Source organism: Necator americanus, chromosome IV (genome assembly GCF_031761385.1).
Source record: "Necator americanus strain Aroian chromosome IV, whole genome shotgun sequence".
Lineage (NCBI taxonomy): Eukaryota > Metazoa > Nematoda > Chromadorea > Rhabditida > Ancylostomatidae > Necator > Necator americanus.
This window is the reverse complement of record NC_087374.1, coordinates 33,993,706-34,009,914: the sequence shown is the minus strand read 5'-3', so window position 1 is coordinate 34,009,914 and position 16,209 is coordinate 33,993,706. Positions and strand designations below refer to the sequence as shown.

General features: G+C 40.3%; 1 protein-coding gene across 1 annotated transcript in view; it reads right to left on the bottom strand.

Moving 5' to 3' along the window:
* Positions 1–233: 233 nt before the first annotated feature.
* Positions 234–16,209, bottom strand: part of RB195_003589 (uncharacterized protein) — a gene marked incomplete at both ends in the record, with an annotated part of 31,460 nt that continues 15,484 nt past the window's right edge. Inside the window, 41 exons of the mRNA XM_064201304.1 lie at positions 234–374; positions 454–603; positions 1,838–1,948; positions 2,095–2,229; positions 2,293–2,397; positions 3,592–3,719; positions 3,914–4,002; positions 4,502–4,647; positions 4,701–4,823; positions 4,880–5,002; positions 5,193–5,342; positions 5,424–5,564; positions 5,625–5,775; positions 5,856–6,049; positions 6,460–6,561; positions 6,625–6,774; positions 6,882–7,058; positions 7,115–7,225; positions 7,305–7,437; positions 8,015–8,175; positions 8,258–8,371; positions 8,600–8,785; positions 8,969–9,034; positions 9,687–9,790; positions 9,858–9,945; positions 10,016–10,105; positions 10,441–10,536; positions 10,629–10,739; positions 11,897–12,031; positions 12,333–12,434; positions 12,485–12,631; positions 12,695–12,802; positions 12,863–13,044; positions 13,259–13,471; positions 13,525–13,726; positions 13,830–13,910; positions 14,129–14,255; positions 15,059–15,154; positions 15,382–15,587; positions 15,645–15,785; positions 15,856–16,008. Of these exons, the coding sequence (XP_064057185.1) occupies positions 234–374; positions 454–603; positions 1,838–1,948; positions 2,095–2,229; positions 2,293–2,397; positions 3,592–3,719; positions 3,914–4,002; positions 4,502–4,647; positions 4,701–4,823; positions 4,880–5,002; positions 5,193–5,342; positions 5,424–5,564; positions 5,625–5,775; positions 5,856–6,049; positions 6,460–6,561; positions 6,625–6,774; positions 6,882–7,058; positions 7,115–7,225; positions 7,305–7,437; positions 8,015–8,175; positions 8,258–8,371; positions 8,600–8,785; positions 8,969–9,034; positions 9,687–9,790; positions 9,858–9,945; positions 10,016–10,105; positions 10,441–10,536; positions 10,629–10,739; positions 11,897–12,031; positions 12,333–12,434; positions 12,485–12,631; positions 12,695–12,802; positions 12,863–13,044; positions 13,259–13,471; positions 13,525–13,726; positions 13,830–13,910; positions 14,129–14,255; positions 15,059–15,154; positions 15,382–15,587; positions 15,645–15,785; positions 15,856–16,008 (5,469 nt within the window). The remainder of the gene's footprint in view (positions 375–453; positions 604–1,837; positions 1,949–2,094; positions 2,230–2,292; positions 2,398–3,591; positions 3,720–3,913; positions 4,003–4,501; positions 4,648–4,700; positions 4,824–4,879; positions 5,003–5,192; positions 5,343–5,423; positions 5,565–5,624; positions 5,776–5,855; positions 6,050–6,459; positions 6,562–6,624; positions 6,775–6,881; positions 7,059–7,114; positions 7,226–7,304; positions 7,438–8,014; positions 8,176–8,257; positions 8,372–8,599; positions 8,786–8,968; positions 9,035–9,686; positions 9,791–9,857; positions 9,946–10,015; positions 10,106–10,440; positions 10,537–10,628; positions 10,740–11,896; positions 12,032–12,332; positions 12,435–12,484; positions 12,632–12,694; positions 12,803–12,862; positions 13,045–13,258; positions 13,472–13,524; positions 13,727–13,829; positions 13,911–14,128; positions 14,256–15,058; positions 15,155–15,381; positions 15,588–15,644; positions 15,786–15,855; positions 16,009–16,209) is intronic.

The following is a 16,209-nucleotide window of genomic DNA, read 5'->3' as shown; positions in this document are numbered from 1 at the left end:
TCTCTTAAGCAGTTAATTATTTCACAATCAAACAATAAATATTAGTCAATGTATTAGGCCGTATTTTCCCACCTAGTATGTAAACAACAGAATAAACAGCACTCCAAATTCTCTCCTATAGTGAAAATAGCACAATAAAGTTAAATCACAATAATATTCTTTAGAAATAATCTTTGGACAATATGAGAGATTGGAAAGACGTCACGTGGACAGGGAACCTCTTTAAACAACCGTTACTTGTTTCCGCGTTCTTGTGGTTTCGTTCGATCAACAAGACGTAGTAACTCGTACAGGGCTAAGGCTAGTCCTTGATCAAGAGGATCAAGTAAAGCTCTCTGCAACGCTTTTGGAATCGTAGTACGATGGTCGAAAATCTAAAACAATTCATAGATCACCATAAATCTATTTAAACCCACCAATCGTAATCAATAATAATCATGTATATGTTGTTACCTGCAATTTTCTCAATATCTCATCAATTACGGGAGGATTCCAACGGAAACGATCGATAAATCTGATCTTCGGGTCGACTGCCCATTTCTCACACATGTAACGTCGTTTATCGGTTTTCTGCGGTGGCTTCTCCACAGGCAGAGGTGAATCCTTAATAAGCCCTATTTGAATTTACCTTCTCTTTGATTTTAGCCGCTCAAGTTTAAGCTTATCCTATCTATTTCTTGTTTACAATTCAATGCCTTCTGGGACAGAATGATATGGTGGGCCCTTGATGGCTGTTCTCACTTCTGACTTCTTTTCCCTCATACCATTCTATGACGTCCTTTCTGACTTTTTTACTTTTATGCTTCTTTCTTCTCTTTCTTCTGGTTTATGTTGTTCTTCATACATTTACCGCTTATTTTACGTAAGGGTTTTCCTCACGTAACTATTAAATAAACAGCACTGGCGCGAGGAGTTTTATTTATTTATTATTTTTTTTTGTAATGTCAAAGGAGAAGTACACTACGAGTTCTCCTAGCCACTTTTTGCAACAATACAAGCTTTGTTGTGATCGTCAGCGAGTAAAAAAAGCCATTTCCACAGGTTAGCATTGAGATATCAGCGCTTTGCAAAAGCTCCAATATCCTCAAAGGCATCACCCCACGAATCTGAGGTGGTATGGATTTCAAGTGGAATATTCGTATATGGAATAGTAAATCATGGAGAGGAGTACGATTCCGTCCATTTCTTCCTAATTGCCGTAAAAAACAGCCCGAAAGATGCGGCGCGTGCACAAGGCTGGCATGCTCCAATCGAACTCCTCGTAAAAAAATAGTGCGCTGCAACGCTCGAAGTCGTACCTTCCGGGCCGTTTTCTACGGCGATTAGGAAGAAATGAACGGAATCACCCTTCCCTCAATGATCTACGATCCCGTATACGAATACTCCAGCGGATATCCGTACCACTCCAGATTCTTGGAGTGATATTTTTAAGACAGGTGCTTCATATTTCTCGTGTTTTCTAAGTGATACATGGAGGTGAACTAATAAAATTCTACTAATAATATAGTGTAGGATGTCGCTAAAACTACAGTCGGGCCAAAACGACCAGAATCACGAGTATAGTTGTGGTGCATTTGCGTACGCGCTCAGAACGACAAGGTGGAGGCAGCAGTTGGAACCGAGGTGGGACCGTCGCAATTTGCAGCGATAAGTGGAGCCAGCAAAGATTTCACCACGCTCCTAGCCGCTACGCTCCACCGAAGCGCCTCGAAAGAACCCGTGTACGCAATTGCGTACGTGCTTCATGTCGTTTCGGCCCTACTGTGTTCCGTCCCATATATTTGAGAAAGAAAAACAACCAAAGCAGGAAAACCATCCAAATTTAACAAAAGCATACCGAAACTTGTATATAACTCTTCAGTAATTCAGGCAAGAAGCTGACTTGAGCATTGAAATCCGTCTGAACGCATACAGCATCCAGGAAGTCACAAACGAAGGTAGAGTGCACCTGAAGATCATGCATAAATTAAAAGTTTTGTTTTATTTTTAGATTAAATGTAATTAATTAATTGTATTGTAACTAAAAATAAAACAAATGAATGTAGTTCTGCAAAATGTAATTAAATTTAATACTTTATTTAGCGAAATCAGCACCTCTGGTCGTTCATCCTCGTCCAACTCCTCTACATCGCATTCATTCATCTGCTCTGAGATCAAAACTGCTTCCAAAGCTGGAAACTGGAACAGTTCCAACACGCTATGTTGTCCTCTCGTACTTGGAGCAGGAGTCTAAGGTATTACATGGGATAGTGAGTAAATGCACTGCGACAAATCCTCAAAAGGAGTGCTCACATCAGTTTTGACGGCAAGTCCAATCTGTTTCAAAGCGTCACCAATAAGATAGTCCAGACTCGTTGAAATGGATGCATTTTGTCGCATGATGCTGTTACGGTTTTGCTGTAAGTATCAATGTAAGAATTTAGTCTTTAGTCACATACTAACTACTGCCTGAAAACCTCCAAACTCAATTCTGGGGCGAAAACAAAGACTTTTGGGGTTTTTTGTTTCTTGGTTTCACATTCCATGAATGCGTTTAAAATATGTCCTGCTCCTTCTAGGTTTTAATCCATCCTCGTTATTTGTCCTGGGGTTAAATATTGACAACAACAGTTCCAACTACACGAACATTGAGCCATTTCTGGACTACAATTCTGGAAGGCGCCTGTAGTTTATGCTTCCAGCTGCTAAAACCGCACAAGTTACAAATTGAAGGTGTGCCTCTTCTGATCAAGACAACGCGAAGACAGTTGTGCTTTTAAGTGTGGAAATTGTGGCCTCAGGTACAGTTTCCTACTCATAGGATACTGTAGTTGAGCTGCAGAAATCAGTATTCACACATGCCCTCTAGTAGTTATTCCTTGAAAATCTAAAGATACATACAAGTGTTCTTAGAAGCCAATGTTTTTTTTTAACTGAAGCTGCAGCTAAGCGATTAGTTGGGTAGGATAGGAAACAAGCGAAAGAACAACTTCTACCAAAGAGAAATAAAAAAGCGCAAAAAAAAAAAAGATTGTGAACGGGATGAGTGAGGACAGAAAAGAGTGAACACTTTTTTCCGTATTGAATTTAAAAGATAACAAAATATAAGAAGTAAAATACTCCAATCATTATGTAATCAAGCTAAATCTAACCTCTTTTGAAGACTAAACTAGAAAATACCGGATACTTCGGCCAAATTTTACCCGAGATAATTAAGTGAATGAATAAAGGTACAAACTTATTCTCTCTCAATCTCAAAAGCCATGCGAGACTTTATTTCTTGCTTCAAAACTGATTTTTCTGTATAATCCCACTAAGGCTGTAAATATCATTTAAATATATGTTGCTGATCATGGTCGCATGCATCTTAGACACAACATATTTCATCCTCTGCCATGGTAGGAGGCCCCAACCACCTGTTGTGACAGAGGCTGCAAACCCCAAGGATACGCACCCATTTCCAGTATCTAACAATTTAGAACTCGGAAAATTCCTCCATTTCCCCATATTCACTCTAGTTAGTGCCTTATCATTTACCAGCATATCTACAACCAAAAAAGACTTAAAAGAAAAAGAAAACAAAAATGCAAGAACATCTAATTAACGACTAACCTGTACGCGGCAAACAGTTGCCATATTCTCCGCACTAAGATTCGGTACGTCAATCGGATTGTTAGCCGCGGTTCTTTTTGCATCTTGTGGACCAAGACGTATGATGAGCTTCTGTCGCACTGCTACTCCTGAGCGTAGATTTGCTTTCACGGATATCAAAGCACACTAATTTCTGCCATCTAACAGTTATCTCAAAAACGGCTTATTTAAAGGTATATTATGCTACCTCAGATGAAACCAGTGACCAGAACTCCACACCATTTCCTTTTAAGGCATACATTTTGCTAAAGAAAACAAAACAAGTAAGGAAATAACCACAAACCGATCACGTCTTCGTCCCTGTCAATGTAGGAGAACTTTGCTTCAGGTGTAAAAATGATCCCCGGATGACGCATGTGGAACAGAGCCCAACTAAATGATAGACATAATGTTGCCCGTGCTCTGCTTAAAGCCAACATACCTCGAATTTGACGTGGTATATATTTCTCATGGAAAGCTTCTATACAAGGCCGTGGATGCGGAAAACCAGGTGGTTCTGCTTATCTCTCCGTGGCCGCTGCCGCCGTATTTTCTACGACGACTTGCATTGCTTCGGGCCACCCTTGCGCACGCGCTGCATCGACGAGCGATCCTTCGAGGATCAATAAGGTCTACTCACCAGCTTGTTCAAGTGAAACTAATGAATAGACTGCTGAATGGAACGGAACATGGACCCAGAGGCGCGTTTTAACGCACCTCGTAGGAAATAAAGCGATTCCCGTGCCATTTCTTACGGCGATCACGGAGAGATGAGTGGAACCACGTGGTTTTCCGCAATCCCCGATCCCATATAGAATCTTTCCACGAGAAATCCATACCACATCAGATTCATGGTACGCTGTCTTTAAAAGAAAGAAAAAAAAGTACTCACCTATGTGCACTCATCTCACCATGCATGCATGCCAGAGATACCCGACCAGCCTCGAGTCCAACAAATCCGCCCACAACCGTTTCTCCATTTTGTGGAATAGGTAAGATTTTCTGTTTAAATTGTATCTCTGTGACTGAATCCAGCACCTAGAAATAATAATGGTCCAACTATTTAAACAAGTTTGATGTATTGTACCAACCTTCTGCCAGAAATGTGTTGCATACACAAATTGCGGTGCTGAGTCATCTTGCTTGGATTTATTACCCGATGAAGATTTTTCTTGTTGTATACCCCAGACCATTTTTGAGCTTTTCAATTGCTCCTCAAATAGTTTTCAATTTAATACTCACTGTTGAACTCTGGAATTAAAAGGTGTACCTCAAAGAACGTCTTCAGCTTATTGATGATCTTCTGAATATCGTCCACGGTCGCTCTCGTTATCACCACTTGTAGGTCTTCCCACGATCCTTTCACGTTCAAACGTACACATGCTCGAATGTACTGTAGAGAATTACGATTACTTTGAGAACAACACATCCACAATGGGACTGATGTGAAAATTGCGCTTCGGCTTTACATGTTCCTGCCTTTTGATGGACTCAGGGAGCAAAATAAATTTCAGAATGGAATTTGGATTTCACTCAATCAGGAGCTTACAATAATTAAATTATGCTATTTCAATTGCACGTACTTCTCCAGCCTCATTTTTCTCACGAGAAAACTCGTCTCCGAGGGAAATAGCAGGTTTTTCACATCGTCCGATCAAGACCGCTCGGCTCATCCATTCCACTCTAGCTGCCAACCAGCGTAATTGGACTTTAGCTCCGTTACGTGGCGGTTGCTACGATAATCAATTTAGTAAGCAGAGAAAAAAAGAAAAAAAAAAGAAAAGGACCAGCTACGATCCCGGAACGGAACTCACATTGACCAAACGGACATGAGAGACAGAAAGCAAAAGTCGACTGAGCGCAATCTCTCCACTGATAGCCCCACCGTGTGCTGTTAATTCACTCGAATCGAGCTTGAACGTCAGCGTTACGTTGCGCTCCGATCGTGAATTCAGCTAAAAGTTTGCCATGATTGCTTCATCTAGGAAATTACGAATCGATGGATGGGTCAAAACCTTAGCTATGGCTCTGAGGAGCCCACGGCGAGCTTTCCATGATGTGTTCCCCATTGTGTTCGACATTTGAGCGTTCACGTTCAACTCTTTCCACTGTACTGCCAATAATACTGTAGCTGACCATGCTTTATCAGGTCGTATCACAGTCGGTCTAGAACTAACTTTTTGGTACAATATTATCCTCCTATAAGAACTCCTATTGGTGAAAAAAATGTAAAACAACATATTTACCTGGCAGCAACCAAATTATGACTAGCAATGGTGCTCGGCTGGCTGGCTGGTTCTCGGGACATTGCCTGGTCGCCGAAGAACACCCTGCGGGCAATTGCTGCACGGTACCAAGGCTTTGGAAAAGCCATCAATTCACTGAGTCGACGCATGTCGTAGTTGAAGTTTGCCGCTCCAATATTAGACGTGAGAACGAACTAAATTTTGAAAGTAAAATTAAAATAATAAGAAATTCTCAGACACAAGAAAGACAAAACATTGCAGGAGTCTTAGGGTAGCACAACAAATTCTGTAAAGTATCAGTAATCGAACAACAACAGAAGAAACTCTGTGGTGGAGACGTCGCTGTCGAGCTTTTACTTGGCAGAATGCAGGCTGTTAAATAGTAAAAATAAACACAAATAAATAAAAATAGAACTAGTCTTTCAGAAAACCAAACTTTTAGCTTAAAAATGTACAGAGAAACAAATTCAGAATTGTAGAACCAAAGTAACTGAAATTTAACACAAACATTTGAACCAGCCATCAGTAAAAAGTAGGAAAATTGCTCTCCTACCGATAATTTCCTTAATACAATTACACAGGCAAAATGATGAAAGCTACTCACCTTGACTCTGTTGTCGGCTTCTACAGACGAATTTTTACTACGTGAGATCACAAATGACAGATGATCAAGTGTCAACGAGAGAGCATCATGTGCAGTTGATTGCTTGAAAATATGGATGGAAATAAAATTTAAAACAACAACGGAATACTCTCAAAAAACTCTTACCTGATGCGGGCTGTAAATGCTTAGTGAAAATGCACTAAGAGTTGCCGAAACGTCTATGCCACCAACGTAGGTTTCTCCGACTGTACGACGAGTTGATGCCATGAGGGATAAGCATGGCAGTTTAAGTAGGCAATCCGCAGCAGAACTTCGCTGAAGAGTTTATACAAAGTCAGTGGAATCGCCACTAAGAAATTCCAAAAAAAAAAAAAAAGAGAAAGTGCTAAAAAATAGGAAAAGAAGAATTGTGAGATACAAACTTGTTGTTGTCCGTCAAATCTAATTGCGCTACTTTGGACTGTCAGGAAGAATAACACATCAATTGGTAAGGCGCTTGTGTCCATTCCTACTATGTGTGCCACACCTTCTTGAGGTTCTGCCACCGATGGAACCGAGGTTACCGTTGCTCTCGATGACATAGGAAGAGGTTCAAGAACCTAGATGAATAGATAGAGATGGAAAAGAGACTCAACGTCGGAAAAAAATTCAAAACCTGTTCTAAGTAATCGGCTAGATGCGGTGTCACCACAGTTTCTGTTGGCATCGATGCCAAGGCTGCTGATAGGTAGAAACAGCCGCGTTTTCGTTGGAGAGTATTCGTTGACTTGAAAATGCATTTAACATCTCCACAACAAAGACCAATTTTAAATGACTAACAGTTACACAAGAAAATGCGAACTTACAGTTGTAGAAGACAGAATAGATGCGTTTGACATTGACGCACTGTGTTTGAGAGAATCTTTCGTAATTGACGATGCGATTGGTGTTGGGACAGTCCCAGAATCTGCGGAAAGATAGTATCCTTTCATATCCAGGCTAAAATAGAGTAGATAAACAAGGTGGCAGAGGTATAGATTTTGAAAAAAAAGAAGATTTCAAACAGTTATGGAAGAGGTGAAAACGCAAAAACGAAAACAGAACGGAAAAAAAGCAAAAGCAAACTGTCACCGAATGAACAGTATTCAATCAAACATTAACTAAAAAAGAGAGCGAAAGTAAACTACTATTTTCAAATGGAACAGCTAATGATACAAATTGGTGCTAAAATGAAAAGGACGGACGATAACTTCTCTGGAATATCAATCCGCTTGGATGCGCCAACGTGTTTTACTGCAATTTGTAAGAAACATGGAAAACTCAATATCGAAATAGAAAAGGCGGATTGCAAAGCCAAAGAATAATGTTATATTCGAAACTGTGTTAACAAGAGCATACTGTTAAGAATAAAACAAGTAAGAAAGAGTCTGGAATAGGTGGTGACACCTTAGAGTAGCTTGAAAGAAAAACTCATAAGAATTACTTTAAAAAAAACACGGGCAAAAAGGAGAAGAAAAGAACAGAAATCTTACTAATCACTAATTCTTACATGAAATCATTGAAACCACGGCCTCACCTTGGAATACTGAATCTGGTCAAATTCGTTGGTTGCGAAGAAGCAAACGCCTTTGCTTTAAGATCCTTTGTGGACGGTTTCTTCGCCATAATTGGTACAATGGCTGTAGGCTCTTGTTTTGGTGCTGTTCGTAAGGTGCATCTGCCAGATTCGATGCTAACCTGGAAGAGACTGAGCGATTCCATTGTTCCGCCATAAAAATCTCCTGAGAAATGAGCTAAGTTTCGAAAAGTCTTGCCCAACCTGTACATCTATGTGCATTTTCACATTCTCAGTCTGCCCTTTGCTGTCGTCTGACTCAGTCCGCGTTTCTGGAGTTGTCCTCAAAGGCTTCGGTGCATCCTCAGTGGATGGTTTCTATAATATTCACAATATTCAGCAGATAAGCGTTGAAGATATAAGTTTGTTGTTGGAGAATTTGTGCTCTATTGCAGTTTTGCTGCCATAAATTTCAACGTTGCTATCATACCTCATTCTATTCTCACCGAAGCAGCATTTAAATTTCAAATCTTAAGAGCAAAAAAAAAACTAGTGAAACACTACGATTTCGAATAAAAAACAAGAAATCAGAAATCTATGGCTCACTCTGGGTCTCATGCCTCCTTTGTTAGCTGTATTCTTACGACGCCGGATTTTCTCGATCATACTTTTCCGGAACTCTTTGAAACGAATCAATTCGTACTGACGCAATTTCTTCCTCTCCGCCTCAATTCTTTTCTCAGGAGCTTTGCAGGCGACCAAATCCGAGACAAGAGTTGACTGTTCGTGCATCTTAAAAGGCGAGATGTAAAAATGTACATTTAGGAATATCTTAACAAGCCAAACAGTGGGACCTCCAACTCTGCATCGGTTGCGTTCATCGAAAAGATCGAAAAACTCGTTTCAAAATCAAACCTTGAGATCGCTTCGTCAAATAATTTTACACATACCTACAAGTTTCTACGCACAACAAACCTTTCTCTCCATCCAGGGGACTCTTTCTTCCGGTCTTAATCCCTTCAGCTCGTTACCTCCTTCGACCTTAATCAACGATTTTCAATGATAAACAATTGATCTGTGAAGAGTAAAAAAAATGTTTAAAAAAGGAGCTGCTCCTATCTATACAGATTCGTTCAAACTTCTATCGACCTCACTAACGTTTACGTGAGTTCAAAAAAGCTGCTAGCATCCTCATTTCTAATATTTAATTCTTCATTTGACACCTATGGTGAATCAAGGTCGCCAAAAAGGGTGTCCTCCCGCATTTTATGGAAAATATTGTAAGAGGCGTGCAAATACGGGTGCATTACGGTGAAACGAGGTCATCCTGCTACATCCCGTACAAGCATTATTTTGCTTGTTCTCCAAAGAAGGAATAGAATATTTCGAGGAAAACTATCACCATAGATTCTATATCTAGGTGCGCTATCATGTCGCCTACAGTGGAGAAAAAGAGTATCGAAGTCCAGCTTTTTCAGCTCCATCTGCAACGCACCTGTGCGCTTGAACATATCGGAAGCCATGGACTAGCATTTTTAGAAGCCACAAGAGCAAGAAAAATAACAACGGAACTGTGGAAAGTAGAAAAGAGAAACCAATATAACAAAAAAAAAAAACTAAAAATGTTAAAAGCTCCGTGCGACTTCGCAAGAAAAAGAAAACAAGGAAAAACTCGACTAAATGTCTGACAAACCAGATGGTCCTCATCATCTGATATGTGAGATCCTCTGTCATCAATATCTTCTTCGTTGTCTCCAAGTGAAGAAAATGTGTTCACTACCATTTTCGCCAACTTCCCTTTAAAAATAGAAAATTACAAGCTAAATTTCACTAAGATGCCATTTATTTTAACTTATAATCTCACCAATTCTTTGATCAAGGTCAATGACCATTCCACGCATTTGTGATCTCACACTCAACACCCATTTCGCTCCCGCTGCGTCAGCTGATGCCTAGATTAGGAAAGTGACTGGGTTTTTTTTTGTAGAGCTAGTACCGTAGTGTTTCTTATATTTCGCGTACCTGTGAGCACAGCTGATACGTTCCTTGCGGAAAGAAGAAATAGTTTGTTTGAGTTTCTCCAGTAGCCTCCATAACACTTTCCGACAGCGACTAAGATTTTAATTTCAGAGAATAAAGACGGAATCACAATCACAAACGTTTAAAAAGAAATCAAAGTTGGACAGAGTTGTCCGTTTAAGTCCAGAAGACCTAATATCTCCAGGCAGGAGCAAGGTAATTTCCGCAAATCTCACCACCTTCCGAAAAAGAAATATTATGCATGCATAAACACTTTGTTGTTAATATCTCCGGATAAGGAAAGGCTAATTCCCATACACCTCATCATTTAGCTGTCGTTCGAACAAATATACTTATATAAATAATATTATAATGTTTATATAAATACCCTCTAGATCTACAAAATTCAACTAGCAGATACTACTTACCAGCTCATCAAAATTGTCAATGAAGCTGAGTTTGAATCCATGAAATGATGCTTGACATGCCAATTCCTTCATTACACACACTGTCACATCGCTTTTCTAAAAATGTACGTTTTATTGGAAGTAATTTGAAGTAATCTCAATTGCAGAGAGTATAACAGTGAGAAGTACGTGGAACTACAAAATCTCACCTGAAGTGACAACACTAATGCAGGCATTCCATCCGTAAGGTCCTGACTGTACAATGGCATACAAACGTACATTCCATTATGGATAACCAACGAGAGATTCACATCGAAATCCTGCAAACCAAAAGAAAATGACTAGCAACTGGCACTCCAAAGCAACACTCTGTGGCGGCACTGCCTTCGGTTTCATCCGGAGTTTCAACAGTGAACACAAAACGTCAATCTGATCCCCAAATTTTATACCACAAGATATTTTAATGCTTGGTTTCCTTCGAATGGTTGTAGCAGCCAATAATGTAATAAAATGCACTTTTGCTATTCTTGGTGGGAGTTCGTGTTTAGACTAACTACAAAAATATAGTAGGGTCAAAACGACATGAAGCACGTACGCAAGTGCGTATGCGGGTTCTCTCGAGGCGCTTCGGTGGAGCGTACCGGCTCAGAGCGTGGTGAAATCCTTGCTGACACCACCCATCGCTGCAGTTTGCGACGATCCCAACTCGGTTACAGCTGCTGCCCCCACCGCACCGTTTCGAGCGCATACGCAAATGCACAGCAACTACAGTCGTGATTCATGTCGTTTTGACCCAACCATCACCATCTAGTTGAACCAGAAGCGCAAGACGGAGAGCGGAAATGTGGACGGAATTTGCGTTCAATATCAATGGTAGCGTATCACAAAATGTACATAGTGTGGAGATGTCATGGAAAATATAGAGTTCGAGCTGTGGATTACGAATGTAAAGCCCTACTTAGTTTCTCATAATCATCTTAAAGAACTGCGTGGGAAATGACGTTAGTTCACACGAGGTAAGCTGCAACGCGCCACTCTTGCGCACGCACCGCATCTACATGCGAGTGTTTAAAAATGAATGAGGTCTCCTCACCAACCTATTCAAATAAAAACAATGATTTGGGTGCTGAGGGGACCAAAGCGTGTATAAGAGGTGCGTCCGAACGTACCACTTAGGAACAAACGCGACTTCCACGCCATTTTAAGACGATTAGGGAAAACTGAGCGGGGCTAATGCTTGTAATCTGCACACCAAACTCTATATTTTCCAGGAGGTTTCCACACTAGTTCAGTTTTGTAATACCCCGCCTTTAAGTTAGAATAAACACGTCATAACAGCGAAACCTTGTTGTTCATCAGCCAAACGCTGCATACTTACTAAACTTCCAAGTTTTTGTAGAACTCAAAATTCACTGCCTAATTCGCCCACCTTACAAGATTAGTAGAAAATTGCCGTCCGACGGCCGCAGATTCATACCTGACTGGCTTGCTGTGGTGAGAACATCGCGTGCTGAAAACTGTTGCTTCTTTTACTTGCTGCTCGAACTACACGACTCCTCTCGGCTCTCCAATAATCATAAGTGTTTTTGTAATTCAGCCACAGAAGAATCGCCTAAAATAATAGTAAAAATAAAAAAATAGAAAAATAGGAATAAAATATTAGAAATAAAAGTAAAAGTAGTCTAGTTTGACAATTTTAGTAGAAAGAGAACACAAACGTATCTGCAAAGTCATAAGCTGGGTCAACAGAATAGCACATTATTGTTCTTTTTGAATTGGGACAGTGTACAGATGGCTAGAGCATTACTTCTAAGGTCTCTCTATGTTTTATCATGTTTCTTTGTTCTGGGAACAAATTTCTCTTCCCCCCCCCCCCCCACGTCAATTTCAGTACAAACAAGAGGTTAGCTCACCTTATCAATTGCGCTCGACTTGATCAACAGTATGGGGCGGTTCACAGCGATGTGGTACGAGTAAGACTGATGTGAAGAACTTTCCTTATTCTCTACACGGACCTAAATGAATCAATATAGAGATGTCTCTTAGCGTTCTTCAGATTTCGTACCTGTGTCATAAACGTCGCATATTCTTGTAGTTCCGCTTGTAGTTCTTCATACTGTGCTACTTTGACTAGTTGTCCAAGCTTTGCGTTGAACTGTATCGCAGCAGCTCCAAATAATCGTTCCTTAGCTGAGCCTTGCTCCTTCACCACCTAAAAAAACTGCCAGTTTATATTCCTTGGGACTACTACTATGGTTGGTTATCAAAGCCTTACCCAACGATTTGTTAGCTCTGCATCCAAACTCTCAATTGTGAAACGAACCGCAGTAGCGGTAGGAGTGGCAGCTGTCAATTGTAACCAGGGAACTCCTTGTCCTTTCACCTAGGAACTACTAACTTCTCCTTCTGATGAAGCGTTGTTTTACAAAAAAAAAAAACTAACCGTCAAGAAGAAGAGTAACGGTGGTTGCTTGTCCGTTGAAGTAGTCTGCGTTGCAGCCGGTGCCCAACCGAATCGCTCTGCCCTGAGGCGACTTACCAATGCTGAGAGCTCACTACGAAACGATTGTTCGGCAAATAGAATTTGATTTAAAAGATCTGTGGTGAACGAGTGGTTCACTTGACCTGAATAACGATACAAATGGAATTTAAATAACGTTTCAACTAATTTTCAATTGATTAGTTTTCTGCTGCAACTAATTTCTCCCACAGAACACGAGAAAACTCATCCAATATAGATTCTTCGAGATCTTCACAAAAAAAGTAACAACAGCAATACATGCAGTAACCTATCTACTCTCTACTGTAACCACCCTCACGAAGCGACAGTGAAACTCACCTAAAGTGACACTCATCTTCAGATATCCTCCTTCCCTATATAGCAGTGTTTTGTTTGTTGCCGGTGCGGCGTCTCCCTTATCCACTGTGTATTCCCCGTTCACAGCTATTGCTGGCAAAGCTAGTGTGAACGTATCCATGGGTTTTCCGGCTGATGAAACACAGAATTCAGCATGATGGCTGTCAATGCCAGCTGTCCATTTAGCAGCATCACCTGGGAAATACTCACTTAAATAGATTTAAAGTTACTATGCGAGATTTCCTTACCAGTAACTCCGCTACTCGACGCTCTGTTCAGCTTATATCGTGCTAATAAGCTAGGTAATAGTCTTGCTCGTAGTTCAATACTGGACGTTTCAAAATCGAATTTGACTTTTGCCACAGGTGTACGTGGTCGGAGCGCTTTTTTCGGATCTCCTGTTTTCTGGTACCATGGAGTTGGAGCTCCTGATTCTACAACCGGTAGTTCCTGTAACATTCATCCGTTATAGCGGTTCCTATTGAATAGTACAAAAATAACGATCAATACTGATAATGGCAAAGGCAATGGGAATTTTATGCAAAAAGCTCACGGGCAAAGAGACGGCTGGAATCATCGCTGGGTTATTAGGTACAGTTGGTTGAGCGCTAAGACGATTGAACTGCTGCTCAAGCTGAAAAAAAAAAAGTTGAGAGGATAATTTTCCTTCAATTACGCCCAAGTCACCAAAGACGGAAGCAAAAGAAGACATTTTTATAAACGTCGAACGAAACTAACTAGTTCTTTTATGAATAACATTTAAAACACCGATCAAAACGCAATTTATTTCTTTCCTTAATTTCTGGTAATAATAGAGCGCGATTTTGCAAACCTGATGGGATTAAAGCCTACCTGTGGTCCATGTCTCATAACCACATCATGGAGCGAATGAGCAGCAATCGGTAATTCTCCTTCAATAGCCCCAAGCGTAATATTCAATGCTGTTAGTGGCTCCTCAGGATTTGTGCCACAGGAGCGTCTTAAGATCAATAGAATAACATTGAGATAAATTATAAACAAACATTATATTTTATAGCAATTAAACGTTTTACACAAAATGACACCACGAGGTATAAAAATCCCCGAAATGTCAGATCGGTACGTTTGTGATATCGTTACGAGACAATGGCAATGGAGTTTTCTCTGTTTACGGTTTGAGTAAAAAAAATTAACACTTCTCCGTAAGAGAGCATACAATAGAGTGCCTTTGATAACCGTAAAGGTACGACAAGCTCGCAATACTGGTGAACATCATTAGAGCAAAGTGTACTACACAATTCAAAATTAGCGACTCTAACATCGTTAGTAAATTTGTCGTTAAAATATGCCCACTAGCTGAAGATTCACTCAATCCCAATTCACATAGATCCTTTGTTACCATACATGCAGTAGTCTGAGCCAGTGCTGCGACCACGTTAAATATTGGTATAATTATATTATTGTAGCACGTTAAATATTGGTACATATAATCGGGTCAAATCGACTTGAAGCTCGGTGAAGTCACGTACGCGACTGCGCTTGCGGCATTGGAGCGTGGTTAGGAACTAAGGAGGATCCTTCCTGGGAAGACTCACCGCCACAGTTCGCGATGGTCGCAATTCGATCACAATCGTTATCTCAACCGTACCGCTTCGAGCGCAGCCGCTTACGTATCTGCACCGTCGTTTTGAACCGACTATACTGCAGTGAGCATTCACCACAAAAACAAAGCTGACAACAATAAAAAAATAAGTGCGCTTTTATGCAGTATTTGAAATTTGACAGAACACGACGCAATCTTACCTTGTCAGCTTCGCAGTGCTTCCGTGCAGTGTACAATTGAGAATGTGGGCATTTTGCTTAGAATTATCCGATTCCATGAGCGCGAGGCCAGCCTTTCTTGAAAAATGAATAGTAATAGCCAATATATTCATATTATAGGGCGATTACTGATGAGAAATGGAGTAAGGACAGTAATTTTTCTACAACAAAGTAATGAGAAATCTGGTAATTAAAACTCGAAACAACAACTTCAAAACAAAACAACAAAAAGACAACAAACAGAAACGCTTGTAACTAAACTGACACCAAAAGGAAATATTCCTGAACATGATTCAAGAAATCACCTCAATTTCATATCGATCACATCCGCTGGAAGTGTTCCTTTTTGAGATGTCTGTGACTGTGATAACTTTTGAGCATGTTCAAAAGCTGGGTTGTGCTGTTGAGTAATCTCGATTAACTGCACCATTAACGAAACGTATAGATCAGTTAGGATTGATTCCAGGCGAACGGAATCTATCTCTAGTTCACCAAAAATCTTCATTAACACCTTAAGAGAGATAAATCATATTTTAGCTCTGAGCTAACTAAAAGTAAAAATACTCACATCTCCCCGCTTCTTTCTTGAGCTACGATTACGATTCTTTTCAAAATCACGCATCATATCCAAAACTCGTTCGTCCCATGACTGTGATGAGCGTGATTTACCTGTTGGATTAGACTGATGAGAAGTTGGTGAACGGCTTACCTGAATTCACGATGAAAAATAAACTATGAATTTTTTTCTCTAGGATGTCAAACATCTTCTATACACTTACAAGTGACGGTGGAGCACTTGGACGCTTTTTTAGCTCGTTTGGCGAATCAACGCATGTTTTTATCACCAGCATAATCTCCTTAATTAGACAAACGGAACAGAGCGCAACAACGAAACGCACGTTCTCGATGTTGCCACTATAGGTGAGGTCGCACTAGAAAAAATCGAGTTAAAAGTAGACGAAACGAGTTTACAGCGAAAGCGTAACGTGGATTATACTTTCATTCTAAACTGGTATGCACTCGCTCGCTCTCCCATCATATCTCCAAGTCATTTCAATAATTTTTAAGGGAAATTCATGAGCGTACGACGATAAGATCTTATTCGATACTAACCTCTGCATTACGTATTCTAT